The 16,820-nt window shown below is 45.3% G+C and overlaps 1 protein-coding gene across 2 annotated transcripts in view; it reads left to right on the top strand.

The window, feature by feature from the left end:
- The first annotated feature begins 1,289 nt into the window (after positions 1-1,289).
- Positions 1,290-16,820, top strand: part of EDC4 (enhancer of mRNA decapping 4) — a 38,101-nt gene continuing 22,570 nt past the window's right edge. For both annotated transcript variants that reach the window (XM_049805425.1, XM_049805424.1), the window contains exons 1-12: positions 1,290-1,442; positions 5,795-5,951; positions 7,048-7,159; positions 8,290-8,389; positions 9,930-10,119; positions 11,186-11,333; positions 11,875-11,979; positions 12,426-12,535; positions 13,039-13,122; positions 13,717-13,812; positions 14,906-15,008; positions 15,452-15,632. In XM_049805425.1, coding sequence (XP_049661382.1) covers positions 1,364-1,442; positions 5,795-5,951; positions 7,048-7,159; positions 8,290-8,389; positions 9,930-10,119; positions 11,186-11,333; positions 11,875-11,979; positions 12,426-12,535; positions 13,039-13,122; positions 13,717-13,812; positions 14,906-15,008; positions 15,452-15,632 — 1,465 coding nt within the window. In that variant the 5' untranslated portion in view covers positions 1,290-1,363. The remainder of the gene's footprint in view (positions 1,443-5,794; positions 5,952-7,047; positions 7,160-8,289; positions 8,390-9,929; positions 10,120-11,185; positions 11,334-11,874; positions 11,980-12,425; positions 12,536-13,038; positions 13,123-13,716; positions 13,813-14,905; positions 15,009-15,451; positions 15,633-16,820) is intronic.

The raw sequence follows: 16,820 nt of genomic DNA, 5'->3' as shown, positions 1-16,820 counted from the left end.
CCTTTTTGAGACTTGTCAAGAAAGCCTGGGATGGGGTGTGCTCAGGCTGGGTCATTTCTCAAATCTGGCTGCTTTGGCCACTGAATTGGAACAGAGCTTTTCTGGAAGCTGGTGTAAGGGCCCTCCTGTTCACTATTGCAGCGTTCTCATATATTCCCTCTTTGAAATGCAGGACTGTTCTCCTGTCGCTGCTGCTATGCTGTGAAAGTCATGCTCAAGATTAATCACTTGAAGAGATTAGCTCTTTCAGTAGAAGGAGGCATTTTGTATGGTCACTGCTCAGCAAGGGTCCTTATGTTGTAGCTCCAGATCTAAATGAAGCCTGGCAGGGGAGGGAGGATCTAAGAATAGGTCTGGCTTATGAACCTTGCCCTGCAGAAGGAACTGGTCTGCGAGGTCAGGGCAGTCCTTTGCATAAGAAGCTCAGTGAGCCAGGAGAGAGCTTGGTTTAAAGTCAGGTTCAAGGAACAATCAGTGTGGTAGGTGTCAGTTTAAAAGCTATATACAATTAGATTCTTTTAGACCATTAGAAGTTCAAAGCCGTTTTCCCCCAAAATTGGTCATGTAGATTTTTTGGGGGCTCTTTTTCCTGCCTTTCTCCACACAGTCATTCACTCCTGGCTCCTTACTGGGAAGAGACCAACACCAGTGTTTTGGTGTTGGTAAATCAAAATCAGTATTGCTTAGTGTTTTTGACACCTGCAGGTCACTTTTGAGGCCCAAGACGTTTGCTGTCTCTTAACTATCATTTCCTGTACCCGTGTTTAGCGCAAGTATTAGGCTGAACGCCAACAGCCTCCTCCCGAGTCAGGAGGCTTGTGTAGAGAAATGGCCAAAGCTGCCTGTGGGATTATTTCCACCCCCTAAACCACCTGCCTCAACCCTTTATGAGCGAGACTTTAGGTATCCCCTCATGCTATTGCACGTAGCAGGAAATCACACTGGCCCTAACACCCGCGGCACCGACGACGTGCTCCGAGGGGGCCTGAGCCGCTGTAGGCCCTTGAGGCCTGCGGTAACCGGCTCCCCCTCAGCGCCCGGGCTGGCGGCAGCGGCCAGCCCGGCTGCCCTGGCGGGGCCAGCGGAGACCCGGCCCCGCGGGGAGGAGGAAGGGGGTAGGCGGGGGAGAGCTCCCGCCGAGGGAGGGGGCCGGGGCCGCCGGCTGGCTCTGCCGCCCGCCCCCCCCTACCCCGGGGCCGGGCTGGCTCCGCCCCCCGCCGCGCCCGGAACCCTCCGTCCCGGCGACGGTTTCCGCCCGGCGCACCAGGGCCCGGACCGGAGGCGGAAGCGTGGGCGGCGGGCCGGGCCGGGCCGGGGCAGCGCGGTGGCGGTTGTGCGGGCGGCGGGAAGCGGGCCGGGCCCCATGGCCTCCTCCTCCAGCATCGACATTGAGGACGCGACCCAGCACCTGCGGGACATCCTCAAGCTGGACCGGCCGGGAGGTGAGGGACCGGGACCGAGGGGGCGCGGGAGGCCGCCGCCGGCGGGCCTGGCCGGGGTGGGGCCGTCGCCCAGGGCCGGCGGCCGCGCTGCCCTGGCCGGGGCGGGGGCTGGGGCTGCGGGACCCTCCTCAGCCGGCGTGCCGGGGCTCCGCCGTCCGTCAGGCGGCCCCGTTTCCCTTCGGGGCGCCGGCGGCATCGCCCTCCGCCGGCTCCGTCCCGCCCAGGGCGAGAGGGCTTCCCGCTCGCCCCTGCCTCTCTCCCCGAGGAGCCCGGGAGCCAGCGGGGAGGCGTGTACCAGCCGGGTAAGGAGAAGAGCCAGCGACCTAGCTTGAGCACTTTCGCTTACGGGAGAGGATTCTGGTGGCTGAGCAGAGCGGGAGCGGTTCAGACCCAAAGCTCGCTGCTGCTGCGGGTCTCTGGGCTCTTGGTGTCTGAGAGGTATTGCTGCTGAGAACTGAACAGCACTGACCTCCTCCACCCAAGTCTCCTTCCTTTATTAAGAATCCTTTGAGTTTTTCCCAGGTGTCTCGCTGGGTTCAGTGGAAGGGGCTATCAGGCCTCCCTGCGATCAGTGCCGTTTTCGCCCTTTCCACTTTTTGCTCTCCTTCTCGTTCAAATATGAAATGGGATCACAAATATCTCTCTTAAAGCAGTTGTGAGTCTTCTGCCTTTGCTTTGAGCCATTATACTTCTGTGCTCAGAGTTCAGTGGACTCCCTTCTGCCTGTAAAAATATCAGTGGTGAACAGCAGCAGGCTTAGGAGTCAGCTGTGCAAAACATCTTCCCGCTCCCACTGTAGCCTAGCATCTCTTTCAACCACCCTCATAGCTTTCTGAACCTACCGTGGTGTTTCAGTCAAACCTGGTAAGGTAAAGGTCTGAAAGAGGCAGAGACTATGAATGTTTTGCAAAAAAAACTTAGTTTCTGGGAATTTATGCCCATGTTATGCTCTCTTGAGGGAAAGGCAGGAATAACATAGCTTTTAAGTGTCCTGAGAGTGCAGAATGTGCACAGCCACGTGTGCTGCCTTTTGCTTGGCCAAAAGGATGAGAGGTTGAATGCAGGATTGTTGGGGGAGAGGTGTAGAGGCACATGGGGCGATGGAGCGAACCTACAAGGAAGCCAGCTTTGTTAGTTTTACTACTGATAGAAAAACTTCTCATTACTTGAAGTAGTTTCTCTTGGTTTTGGAGCACTTTGGTGCTCCCAGATTATAAATTTTAGAAGAAAATACATTTTTTCTTCACAGTGCAGCACTCTCTACTTGAAAGACTGAAAGGAGAACTCAGTGTGGGCAGGGGGAACACTTGTTTCACAAGCAATTTCTGAACTGAAAGGATGTGTCGTGGTTGGGAAATGGTTGGAGTAGTTTCTGTTCTCTCAAGGTGACTTGACTTTCCCCCTGAAGCAGCTTCTCTTGCTGCTGGTTGAAGCAAAGGAGTTATTTACTGAGTATGGCTTATTTCTTTTCATTTTTCTTCTTTCCCGTTCATTCTCTTTATACCTTCTTTGTCAACTCTAGTGCGCAAGAAGGAGTTGAGAGGAAAAAGAGCAAATGGACAGTAAGTCAAGCAGTGGGGAACCTGCGGTTCTCAGCAGAAATCACTGCCTCAGTAATAGCAAATAGACTTGAAAGAACTGGACATAGTAAAGTGAAGAGCAACTGGACATAGTAAAGTGAAGAGCAAGAGTACATGTTTGTTAAGTGAAAGGCTCTGAAAGTCCTCTTAGGATGTCAGAGGAAAGGGAAACTGGGGGATCCTTCAAGGCTTTTGAAAGGGAACAGAAGCAGCCTCATGAATTGCATGTGTAGGGGTAGTCTTGTCTGGCATAAAGCTGCTGTGGTCAAGGCCCTCTCTAGTTCTAGTTTCTTTTATACCCTGGGTTTCACTTACAGATTTTAGTAGCCAGCAGAGACTAGTGTAGCTGCTTTCCAAGGTTATTGCCACGAAGAAAGTTTTGCATTACTAGGTGCACTTAGCTATGAGCAGCATTATGTTATTCTGGGTGCTGTCCAGGCAGGTGACAAGAAACATTCCCCACTCTTTAGAGTTTACAACTGTCACAATACTTTATTAGCTCTACTGGGTTTGGTGATTGTGAAAACACGATCCACCACTGAAATCTCTCTTGACACAGTTTTCTCCCAGTTTTGGCAAATTTCATCCATCGCTTCAGTAGCCCTTGCCTTTTTTTGATGCCATGTACTCAGCACAGGGGAGCTGCATATCAAACCATGGACCCCCCAGCTGGGGTGGTGGGCAGGATCCTTTAGTCTGTGCTGAAATCACTGCTGATAACCAGGTGTTACGTGGGCTCACCCCACCCGCGTGGTGTTGATCAGGGAAGTCGCTGTTTAGTACAGAGTCCCTGATGCGGGGGTGGGGAGGTGGGAGCAAGAAGAGTTCAGTATCGCAGCTCTGATTGCTCCTGCTTTCCTGCTCTTTGAAAAGGTAATGAATACAACCGCAGTTCTTAACCATTGAAGGCCTAGATCTACTAGTCTAGGTTAACGTTTTGGTTTTGTTCATGTACCTACTAAACACTGAGCCTCTTCCCTTCTTTTATGCCTTCAGGACTGTGTGCAGGCAGCACCTGTGCTAGTCTGGCTCCCATTAAGACAGAGTGATGGCCTAAGCCCGTTTCTGAACTTCAGTGTACTGTTGTTGTGCCTATCAGGCTCTGGGGAGTGTTTCCTCCTTCCCTTTCCCGTGGAGCAAATGTCACTGTCCTGCTGTCCATAAAAGAGCAGAGATACTTACGTGAGGCATTCCTGTTGCTGCAAAGAGAGCAAAGAATGTATTGTCTTTCTCTGGCAGCCTCAATGCTTTTTCTGTAGTGAATATCTTCCTGCTTTTGGTTGCAAAGGATAAATTGCAGTTGATGCAAGTAGCTGCAACTGGCTGAGCACCCACTATACGCTGTAGAATAAGGGGTGCATCTTAATCTTGCACCGGCAAGCACAGCACAAATGTGTTGGGTGGTTACAGGATTGCATTCCCTGGCCTGCGATTTCCTTGTGCTGTGTGAGTGCTGCTGCTGTTTTCTTCATGCAGTGCAGGTAAACTGAGGCGAGTGCCCAAATGGTCTCTGCGTCGGGATACCCTGTTGCTGCACAGGGCTTTTGTGTCTATACCGTAGTTGCCAATTTAATTACTCTGTTCATAAACAGGCAAGCTTTAAATATTCTTCTGGCAAATGAATAATATTTGCATTTACTTCTGTAGGCAGAAGCACTCATCCTGATATGTTAGCCTATTTGGTAACTGAAAGCTTGCCTTACTTTCAAAGGACATGCCTCTCACCCACAGTTACGTTTAGGTTTGTTATGTGTGCCAGTACCAGTGGAGCTTCTGGTCCTGTGAGCAGCCATTTTGCAAGAGCTCAGCAGCAGTTGTTACCTGGCAACAGTATACGAAATTTCAGTTTTCAAAATCAGTGAAAATTTCAAGTGAGGATTTTGCTGAGGCAGGAGGCTTTGACTTCAGTGTACTGATGTGTAAGTGCAGATGGAGTGGGCTTGCTCTCCAATGGGGATCGTCAACTATTTACCTTGCTAGTGAAATAGAAGAGTCTCCTTCACCCCCTGTTATATCTGTCCCCTTCTAAAAGTCTTCAGAGGGCATGGAGGCCACCAGGCAACTTGTGTTAGGCCAAATATATGAAGTCAGGGCAAATGCACTCTTCAAAGCACAGCTGAAGCTCTGAACAGTTGGTTGCATTAAGCAAAACTTGGGTGCTGGAAACTTCTGTGTGATTAGTCGACCAAGGGAAAAGTATGGGAATCCCGTAGGCACAGCTGCACAGTTTCATAGCTCAGTTACTCAAACACCTGGACTTTGAGGTCAGGTCTCAGTTAGAAGCCGTTTTTGGAAAGTAACAAATGTATTACTTCCACCCAACCCCAAATGTTGCAGCTAACCACTGTATTGCTGGACTTCAGAGATCTCTCCGCAGGCATGAGGGTTGGAAATGACCCTTCAAGAACCCTTTGGTCTGGCACTTGATTCAGTAAATCTGAGCTACCAGATTAGTCTTTCTGATCCAGGACTATTTGCTCCTTGAACCTGGTAAGTTCCTTGTACCTGTTCTTTGGTGTTTTTTCTGGTCTGCTGGGATTGCTTGTTTAAGAAAAGAGCTATGGCTTCACTCGTTTGTGTGGAGGTAAGTTTCTTACACAGGAGGTCTCTTACACATCCTTTTTGGAAAAGAAAACTTTTCCCAACCAATTAATCATATTCTATCTGATAGACCAGTAGAACCTGACAGAAAACTTCTGAAGGTAGCGTGTTTTACATATTGCTATTTCTTTTAAATGGATATTGGGCACAGTTGGTCATGCTTTTCCCTAGGTTCAGTGAATGAGAACCAGAGACCATCAAATTCCTATAACGGAGACCTGAATGGACTCCTGGTGCCTGATCCCATCGTGGCCGGAGATGGACCTTCTTTGGCTAAGCCAGTGCATCGCAGCATTTCTTTGGGAGCCCTGCAGGAGAAGCAAGTCATGTAAGTTTTGTCGAAAAAAGGCTGAGAGTAAATAGAAAACTGTTTAAAAATTAGTTCTGCTGAGCCTGAACAAGCATGCTGGGAATCTGACAATGAGTTTTACATTGAGTTTAGGTGGCAGTTGTGAGTCCATGCTGTTGGTCAGAGGTTTTGTAGCTTTTGTGAGGCTGATGCATGGAGCCTGCCATCCTTGCTCCTCAGGAACTGAAGAATATTAGAGTTGTTTAGAGAGAAGGGGAACATGACTGGGTGTGTGATGGACATTGCAAGTCAGGATGGAGGTAAATTAGCAGGGCTCTGGGTGAAACTTAGTGTTCTCATGTAGACCTCCATCTGGACTCCTTCAGGGACCCAAGTTATGTGAGGGGTAACTTATACCAGTTTGCAGTATGGTAGACCTTGCACTTGCCAAAGTATTTGTCTCCACATAACTTAAAACAGGACAAATGATTCTGAGCTAGATTTCTACCTAACTCCTTGCTGAGTTGTACCTGTACATCGGAGTGTTTTGGACAGTACATATGTTTTTACTGCTTATATGCAAGAGAACGTATGCATATAGAATGCTTTGCATTTGTCACGGGAGTAATAATGTAAATCCACAACTACAAATTCACATCAGTCTATTTAGCGTAATGCTTGGCTTCATGTGCTGACTCTTAACATTAGAGCTTGTGTAAATAGCTTTTGTTCGGGTTCTCTGGTCATAGTTTTGAGAGAGGATGCTGTGAGAACCGTGAGCAGCATGCACTGTTGTTGATGAGGTTCAGCTGGTTGGCTTTGGTCTCTTTGCACTTCCAATGTTGGATAGTAATCAAGGCTACTTTAACCAAATGTACGTCTGTGCTCAAGTCAAATAGGCTGGAGGTTCTTAAGCTGAACAAACCAGCTGTTTGGTGCTGTCAAACCTGTAACATGTGAGGAAGGGACACTTAACTGAAAGTAGTTTCTGTTTTCATTTGTTCAGCTCAAACCTCATAGATGCTCAGATACTCCTGCAGTGCTGTTAAAATTATGAATAACAAATATCTGACCTCTGTTCTCTTCCTGTGAATCCTGTCTGATTTTTTTTTTTTCCCTTTGTTTTTCTTAAAAGCTGCCTTTCTGGTGATGACAGCTCCACTTGCGTGGTGATATCGGCAAAAGATGTGGAGATAGTGGCCAGCAGTGATTCCAGCATCACTAGTAAGGCCAGAGGGAGTAACAAGGTAAGGAGCAAGAGAAAGCATAGTTCTGTCTCTTTTTTTTTTTTTTTGTCACATCAGCTCGTGCTTGACTATTTTAAACAAAAATTATTATCTCCTTTCTTGTGTTATAGGAGCTTTTAATGAGGTAGCAGTTTGTCAAAAAGCTTAACAAGATGGGGGGAAATTGGAGCGGTATCTTGTAGCTGATTGTTACTGTTATTGCAGAGTCTGGCCAACTTATCCTCCAATTTTTGGGAATAAGTCCATGATCTAAGTTGTAGGTTCCTGGGAAGGTGGCCTTCCTTCACAAACAAGCTTTTTCTGCTGAATGTTTCTTCACTGAAAGGTCTTCACTATGGAGGGAGAGTTGCTTTTGATAGTTTGCTAGTCTCAGTCCTGCTGAGGGCTCTACCCAACAGATCAGAGCTGCAGAAGAACCAAGATGCTGAGATTCGAACTAGTGCTGTGGCAGAGTACCAAGACATGCTCAGACCAAATGCTAGTAATAGGAGAGAGAACTCTGGTCTTGATCCTCTCGGCCCTTTTCCATATTATATAATTTGTTTCTTAATGTGCAGTGAATTAAGGGACTGCAGAGATAGTAAATGAATACTGTGCCATGTTATCGTTGGTTTTCATAGATAATACTGAAGATAAAAATGAAAGGGAGGATCACTGCCATAATTTCTGTATTCTTTGCTCACAGAGGTAATGCTTATCAAATAAGACCAGGATTCTCACTTTCCTGGAAAGCAGTATTAAAACTAAAAAGCAAGTGCCCATGCAGCAAATGTTTTCTATATTTCAAAGAAGTTTCCAAGAACTGGGAAAACAGACACAGTGCTAATAAAGAGATAAAGACTGCTTTGCTGCAGTTGCAGGGTCAAATGTTGTCCTGCAACATGACAGATTCAGTGAGTTGCATTCCTTCTTGCAATGCAAGGAAATATTCCTCAGCCTCCAGAACTCTGAATGTTCAGGGCTCTGCTACTTGGCATTCAATGTGCAATTCTTCTTACCAACTGCTGCTTCTAACAGTTTCCTATCAAGCATTACAGATCTTCCCTAGAGGAAATTGTATATTTGGCAGTTTGTTCCAGGAAGAAGTTAATTCCAGACATTTCTCATGTTTTGTTTTTTCTCCCGAGCAGGTGAAAATACAGCCTGTTGCTAGGTATGACTGGGAGCAGAAATACTATTACGGCAATCTGATAGCTGTTTCAAACTCTTACCTGGCTTATGCCATTAGAGGTGAGATACCTTCTTGTCTTGCATGTGATTTGTATTCTATCAGCTACAAGCTGATAACGCTTGGTGGCTGCTGGCTTAATGCTGTCTTTGGACAAGGGGCAATAATTGAAACACATCTTGCAATATCCGCATCAGGCTGGTGTTGTAGTGGGAATGTAAGTGAAGTTGGAGCTATGGGGGAGAGAAGAGTTGGTTGTGTAGGAGAGTTTCCACTGAGAAAGAAAGCTTTTCTGAAGTTAGAAATAAAAGAAAGAGAAGGACGCATTGAGGATGGAGGAAAAGTTGAAGGACTGCATTGGTTTCACTGGACAGTAAGCTGATGTTCAGATTAGTCTTCTAATTAAATATTTCTACAGCAGACAAGCTTCTGTGTAGCTAAGCACAGAAATAGCCCTGTGGTAATTTGAGCAGATAAATGTTTGTGATGGATTTGCTTGCATAAATTTAGAGTTGTGTTTAAGGCTTGATTTAGAGGAGCCAAAGAGCAATGCAGATGCAGTGTATTTTGCAGTAGGAAGGAAGAGAAAAGCAGAACAGCACAGGGAAAGATTGTTTCACAACATATATGAAACAAATGAACACTTGATCATCTGTAATGTCTCTTTCTGCTCTCATACAAGCACGCAGTGTCTGGGCCTCCATCAGTTCTTCCCTTTCTTCTTAGTTCTAGCACCTGTTAGTTTGTCTGGCCTTTTATGAAATCTACTCTGCTTCTGTGTGTTTTCCTAGCTGAGGTTCTTTTAGGGCAGCTTTAGGGTGTCTCACCCTTTTTTAAAACATTAAAGCTTGGGTGAGTTACACTATGGAAAGCTGAGTGGTCTGCTAGGGCTGGCTTGGGCATTAAGAAGTGGAAGCAAGATGGTATCCATAAGACTGCCTGCATTATGTTTGTCTGAAGCGGGGAAGCTGGAAACTTTGCTTGCTATATGCATGCTCTAAAGCATGTCCTTTTCAGTCACACAAGCCAAAAAGCAGTGCTTTTTGCCAGGTGAATGTTTATGCTTTTTACATTCCCCTTGTAGAACATGCATTTGAACTCCCTGCCTCTCAGTGAAATTGCAATTAAAATTAATTCACTATAGCTGGAGGTCATTGTTGGAAGTTTGGTAGCTTTATTGTGAGCTCAGGATAAAGATTTAGACCTTGCATTTAATGAAGGCATCTTCATGAGAATAATCCTGGGAATTATGAGAAGTCAACTTCTGTTGCCTTCTTTTTAAGTAGAACAACTTAGAATTTGCGGTGTTCAAAAACAAGATACAGGGAATTAAGCTTGCCCCAGGCAAAGTCCTTCTTGATGCTGCCGTTCCAATCTTCTGTGCCAAAGCTGAAAAGTGCAGTGAATATTTGTACATGTACCCTGGGTCTTGCAAGGGCTTGTTAACATAGTATCTATTGATATGAGTTTTCGGTGTGCTGCCATTCGCAGCTGATGGCAGGACGGGTACTGGAAATGACAAGCTGATGACTGGAAACAAAGGCAGTCCTGTGGAAAAACTGCACAGATAAATGGTGACTTCTCCCTCTGTCTTTCCTGCAGCTGCCAGTAATGGCTCCGCTATGGTGCGAGTGTTGAGCGTCAGTACTGCTGAGCGGACCTTGCTGAAGGGATTCACAGGCGGTGTGGCAGACCTGGCTTTTGCTCATCTCAACTCCAACCAGCTGGCATGCCTGGATGAAGCTGGCAACCTTTTTGTCTGGCGCCTGGCCATGGATAAAGAAAAAATCCAGTATCTTGTCAAAATATGCTTCATATCAGTCTTTGTGTAGTGGCTTGATGTGAATGCAACCTCAACATTGCAACTTATTTTGTAGCCTTTCTAGAACAGCAGCTTGCAGGGGGAAGGTCGATAGTTCTACCCCTTCCAGAGTATCAAATCAGTCAACCTGTGCCTGTATTCAGCACAATTATTACTTGAAATTGCATGTAACTTTAAATTCTAGCAGTGACGCCTCAGTGCTTCTTCTGGTTCAGGCAAAAGTAGTCAGTGAGAAGTGTCAGTCTGTACTAGCTGGCCTTACACATGGACAGTGTCACCTCGACCATGTGACGGAGTTTTCTACTCATGGTTGTCTAGTTCTAGCTCTTTTCCTCCATTACTTTTCTGGGGAGGAAGATGTAATACATCCTTCCCGCTCGCTATCTTCCTTCCAAACCTGTCATCCTTCTTTTGGTAGTCCTGAAATTTAATTCCAGTGTTTGACTTACTGCCCTAAATCTTTTCCTTTTAGTTGCTGGGAGTGACTGCTTAGTGCTTTTGGGAAGCACATTAGTCTGTGGGATATGTCGTCTTAGGTTGTGGCATCTTCATTTTAATTGTATACCATCATTTCAAAAGCAACTGGAGCAAAGGTGGTTGTAGTTGTTTAAGATCTGATTTGTAGGGGTGGACTAGAGCACTCAGTCTGAGGCAACATGGTAGCTTTCTGTCCTTCCGTGGTAGCGTTGCAATGCTAGCTGAAATAATTTAGTCTGTCCATCAGCAGTCACGTGGATTGCACATTCAAATGTGGCTGTGTGCCCCTCTCATGCTTATCCTGTCCCTGCCTGCAGCCTGCAAGAGAAAATTCTGAGAATCTATTAACTTTTGTAAGCTTAATCTCTTCTGCTAGTGAAGAAACGCTAGCTTGTGTGCTTTCTTAGCAGAATCCTTTTACCTGTTTTCTTTTTGAATCACAGTGATTCAGAAAATCTTGAGGTTTAATAGTATTTAACAGAGGACCAAGCCTGAATAGGTTATTGCTGAGCATTAGTAACACAGCCAGAATGTTACATTTCTTAACCATGGTGATCAGAGAAGAGATCTTGGTTAACATCAAGAGACCTGACAATACCCCATTGAACACCTCTCGAAGAATCATCTGGTGCCCTTTTATCCCAGATGATAATGAGGAGAGTGGTGAAGAGGGAAGTCAAACGTTGGCGTTGTTACATGAGGACAGGGTAAGGAAACCCTACTTTTGAAACGTTGTCCCTTGTTATCATTAGAGAGGGAGAATCTAATGAAGGAAAGAGCTGATACGGTTAGAGTTGTAAAGGCTCCTGTCTAGTCTATGTTGGGGATCCTCCTGTAATATGAGATGTGTGATTCCTCTCTTCTGAGGAGAGGTCATACTGATCCTTTTCTGGGCCTCAGGAGGATGGAAAGTGGTAACTTCTGCTCGTCATCAAATAGCGAGGATCACTAGAAATAGTGTGGAGGGCCAGAGGCATCACTTGTCTGTTCAGGCTGAGCCAGTACCCAGGGGAGGGGGCTTGGTGAGCAGCAACTACAACTGCCAAGAGCAGTTCTGCATACTTTTGTACGGCTGGGTGCCAGAAAAGCATCTAATGGCCATGTTGGGTGGAAATGGGAAGGTTTATGTCACATGCTGGCCATTGGGCTGGTATGTCAGGATATACAATAAGGATATAAGAAATTCTCTACTGCATCAGACCAGTAGTTGTAGATATAAACCTGTGTGCCTACATGTTTGTTTTCCAGGCAGAGGTGTGGGATTTGGACATTATCCGAACAAACCACAGCTCCTGGCCAGTGGAAGTCCCTAGCATCAAAGAAGGCTTCATAGTAGTGAAAGGCCACAGCACGGTATAAACCTATTTTGTTTTTTTTACTGCCGTCACATAGGTGATTGCTACAGATCGTGTAGGTTTTCTTTGGGGTTATAGTGTCTCAGGAGCTGCAGTTCTTAGGACAGTGGGCTGTAAAAAAACCCCAGGTTTTTACTTGTCCATATCATCACCCACAAGCTGCTGGCTATGTACACACACTGTGGGTAAATAACCTTTGCTTAAAGAGCCAAGGTGAATGTGTAGTCATTTGCTTTGAAAATGGCTCTTGAAAAAACTCACCTGTATTTCCAAGGGCCTGTTTGACAACCTGGGCTGTACTTCAGTCAGAAATTACTCTGACCTCCTGTACTATCAGACTGTTAGTCAAATTCCTGTTTGAAGAGAGTACTCTTTCTTCCTGTGAAATAAAAAAAGCTATAAAATGACTTCCATGTCTCTTTTTTTCCCCTCCCCTCTATGTAGTACCTGAGTGAGGGAGCACTTTCTCCAGATGGAACTGTGTTGGCCACAGCAAGCCATGATGGTTTTGTCAAATTCTGGCAGATCTATATTGAAGGGCAAGATGAGCCAAGGTAACTGGAGAATTAGAAAATGAAGGATCTTGGAACAGAGACCAGCATTTTCTCTGAGAATTTCCTTGTTACAGAATTACCTGTGATGGTGATTCTCAGGACGTCACAAAGAAATAGAGTGTATGTTTGTAAAGTAATTTGTTGCTGAAGAGTGTATCACTGAATATCACATATGCTCAAGGTTTGGTAACCTTAGGAAAAAAAAGCAGAGAGCTGTGTCTGGAAGCAGAAGTTCTGTGCTTTGCACAGGCTGTAGTCAAACTTTTGCACTGTCCCTGTAAATGCAGAAAGCTTCTCTGAGCTGTTCCTGGGTGTCACAATCTATGGCTGCATGGGCTGTGATCTCATTTTATATAAGCCTGTAAACAGCTACAAGCTGATAACACTTGGTGGCTGCTGGCTTAATGCTGACTTTGGACAAGGGGTAATATGTTCAGCACCCACCTTATATATTTCTTATTTACTACTTATGGTACACTCAGTCTTTTCTGATTCTTTCCTAGGTGTCTTCATGAGTGGAAACCCCATGATGGTAGGCCTCTTTCCTGCCTGCTCTTCTGTGACAACCATAAAAAACAAGACCCAGAGTAAGTCCCTAATCCTGTACTTAGAAGACGCTACTAAACTTTGATACTCTAACTCTACCTTTGGAGGGTTCCTTGTAACTGCGTTGTACTTGTAAAAATTTAGTGTTGTGGCAGGAGCAAGTCCTGTCCTCTTTGTAGTCAGTTTTCTAGTGATGGAGAAATAAATAAGGCTCTGGAGCACAGCCTAAAGTGACCTCAATCCTCGTGTCAATTCCATGAAAGTAATGAAAATTCTGAATTGATGAGTACTTTCTGGTTTGTGGTATGGTCAGTTTTGACTGGCCTGTTAGCTTTCAAATTTTTACTGCAGCCAATTAAAGAGTAACTGTTTTGTTTTGGTTTGTGTTTTCTTTTGTTTTTTTTTTTCTTCTTTTGTTTTTTTTTAAATTCTTTCTTCAGTCAGTTGTGGCCTTAAGGTTCTTGAGAGCTACAGTGGTTTCTAATCTGCCTCAAAAGCAGAGATTTTCTAGGAACTTTAAGACATGGTTGGGCAAAATCAGCTATGGGCAGCTTTTGAGGAACTTTCCTGTGAAATGTTTTTATGGGAAGAACCAGATCTTACTTTAAGACAACTTGATTCTGTTGTGCCTGCAGGGTTCCATTCTGGAGATTTCTCATCACAGGAGCAGATCAGAATAGAGAACTGAAGATGTGGTGCACTGTGTCTTGGACCTGCCTGCAAACTGTCCGGTAGGTGTTGATATGCCGACTCCCCTGAAGGGTTGGATTTACTTTGAGCAGTGGATTGTAACAAAGCTCTCAATTTCCAGGTATATTTACTTTGCAAAGGTAATCCTTGATGTCTGATGGAGACTACTCTAGCCCCAGCTAGAGCCTCCTCCTTTGCCAGTCTGACATATCTGTTGAAAACTATCAGGGCTGTGGCCTGTCAGGTGACTGTCAGGTCAAGTTTTGGCAAGGGCGGGGAGGTTGATCCTTTTACACAGTCTCCTTGGTGTTACCAAGACCTGTTGTCTTTGCTTTGGTCTGTAAGAGCATAGACATACCTGTAGCATGAGGAGAGGCATTCCAAAATTGCACTCCTTGAGTGCGTTGTTCTGTAAAAATACTAGATATTCAGTAACTAATCTAAGATCTTTTCCTATTACTGCTTTTTGTGATATAAATAATGAGAAGCTGCTATGTTGACAGAGCATAAGCAATTATACAAGGCTTATTTGCTGAGCCACATAGGTCCCGAAGTTGAAATTCTGCTTTAGTCCGTCCCTTCACTCAGCTTATATTCCCTGATTTTACTTTTCTGCTGGTGAATTGTGGCCTCTTTAATCACATGCACATGTAAGGCCACTTCTGAATTGTCCTCTTAAAGTGAGAAGAATATGGCATACAGCCAAGTGCTGCTTTTTCTACCTCATACTACAGAAGGTCCAAAACCTATAGAAGGGTTAGTGGTTTGCTGGATTTTTGTTTTTAAATCTGTAGCATTGGTTCTTGTCCTCCTATGAATGTGGACCATGTTAAGTAACAACAAACTGTCATCTTTCCTTTAAAGGTTCAGAATCTAGATCCTATTGTGTGATGTCCCTGATGAAGTCTCTTAGCTGAAGTCAGCACTGATTTCTGCAGTGATGTTTTTGTTCTAGTGGGTGGTTGCACTGTAATATGCCTGTAAACTCCTTAAGGTGGTGGGTTTTTTGGGTTTTTGGTTGTTTGTTTTTTGTTTCAAAACGTATGCAGTTTCATAGCAGTTGTTCTGGTTGTGCTAATTTACCTTGCTTTCTGCATCCCCCCCCCCTCCCCCACCTCTTATTTGTGGATCCAGCTTTTCTCCTGACATCTTCAGCTCCATGAGTATTCTTCCCAGCCTGAAAGTCTGCCTGGACCTCTCTGCTGAATATCTGATACTGAGCGATGTGCAGAGAAAAGTAGGTGGTTCATTTTATTGCTGGCTGTGTGGGTAATAGTGACAGAAGGAGAAGTGGCCATCTGTGTGACTGATTCTGCTGCCTAGGTCTAGAATTTACACGTTAATAGCTAAAAATGCAGAGGTGGGCCTCAGCTACTTCACCATAAGATGACGAGTGGGAGCCTTAAGTATTACTTCTCACCGTAAAGTAAAGCTCTCATTTGGAGGAACCTGTGTCTGACACAGTAGGATTGAGTTCCTGATCAACGTTGACTCGGATAGGAGTGTGCTTATTGTGGTTCCCTTGGGTGTTTGGTTTCAAATTTAAAAGCCCCAGGCTTTATTCTTCACATTATTCCCATTGTTCCAAATCTCTTTCAGGAGCTAGGCTTTGTAGTCCACACACACGTATGCATGGTCTGCTCTGAAAGCCCAGTGACTTACTATTTCTGATTCTTCCAGGTCTTGTATGTGATGGAGCTGATGCAGAACCAAGAGGAGGGTAAAGCTTACTTCAGCTCCATCTCAGAGTTCCTCCTTACCCACCCAGTCCTGAGCTTTGGTATCCAGGCAGTGAGCCGCTGTCGGTTAAGGCACACTGAAGTGCTCCCAGCAGAAGAGGAAAATGACAACTTGAGTGTAGGTAGGTGATGAAGACAATTTGCCTGCTGTGAGATCAGGATGCCTTTCTTGACTGGCTTTCTCATGAAAGACTGGCTCTCTTCTTCTCTTAGTCTGTATGAAATACATCCTGTGCAGCTAGAGTGCTTCAGAGAGGCACAGTGGAGTTGGATACAAAGGACCTCTGGAAGTCTCTGGTCCAACCTGCTGCTTGAAGCAGGACTATTGCTGGTGGTATATTGGGTTACCTATGGCTTCATCTAGTTGTGAGTTGAAGGCCCCTAAACATGACATTTCTGGCTCTGCTCTGGTGCCCTATCCCAGGGCTGCATCCTTTCCTAAAGAAAATGTATTCCTAATATCCAGCCTGGACCTCCCAACCCTGATTGTAGCCATTGCCCCTTACCACACAGAAACTCTGCTGAGGTGTTTCTGTTATTAAAAAGCATTCCAGGGCCTTGCAGGCTGAAGTGACTGCAAGTGACGCTTTGGTGAAGGTACAAGATTAGCTGCTTGGTATCTGAGCCATGATGCTTTTGAGATGGCATAGCGTCATCACCCCCAGCAGAACACAGAGGACAACTTCTTCTGTCAGCGTAGGCCTGAGTTCCTCTCCAGCACAGTTTGATGCAAGTTCACAGGAGCAGAAGAGCTCCTGGAAGACCTGGCAGGATATATTTCTGTGACTGCTTGTCTGAGTAAAGTCTGTGTAGTTTAACATCAGAGATGTGAGCATATGGTCTGAGAAACCAATTGGTTGCTTCTGAATTGTGCTTCCTGAGCCTGACAGATATGAGGACAGTACACAGTCTGAGTTGAATGAAAAGGTGTGTTGGTTCTCCATTGTGTCGGGAAGGCATAGTGCCAAGCCACAAAGCTTCGTGTAGAAGAAATTAACAAGTAAATCTCTTACAGAGGAGAGACACCTGAGATGTCTTCTCTGGCTCTTACTACAATGAGTATGATAGTGAATCCTGTGGAGAACTGTTCCATGCAAGCATTCCTTGATCACTGCCTCTCTTCAGCTGTTGGCTTGCTCCTGATCTCCCACCTTTCTGTTAGTAAAATTTGGAAAGATGCTTTGAATAATATCAGCATGTTTACTGTTAGAAATATTCCTGGGCTTACCAGTACAGCCATATGGTGTGCTTCCCTATGCCTATTATTGTATGTAATAATAGTTAATTAATGTTGTTGTCAATATTTGTGG

Source organism: Accipiter gentilis, chromosome 7 (genome assembly GCF_929443795.1).
Source record: "Accipiter gentilis chromosome 7, bAccGen1.1, whole genome shotgun sequence".
Taxonomy (NCBI): Eukaryota; Metazoa; Chordata; class Aves; order Accipitriformes; family Accipitridae; genus Astur; species Astur gentilis.
Note: the sequence above shows the minus strand (reverse complement) of the source record. Positions and strands in the feature narration are given on the sequence as shown.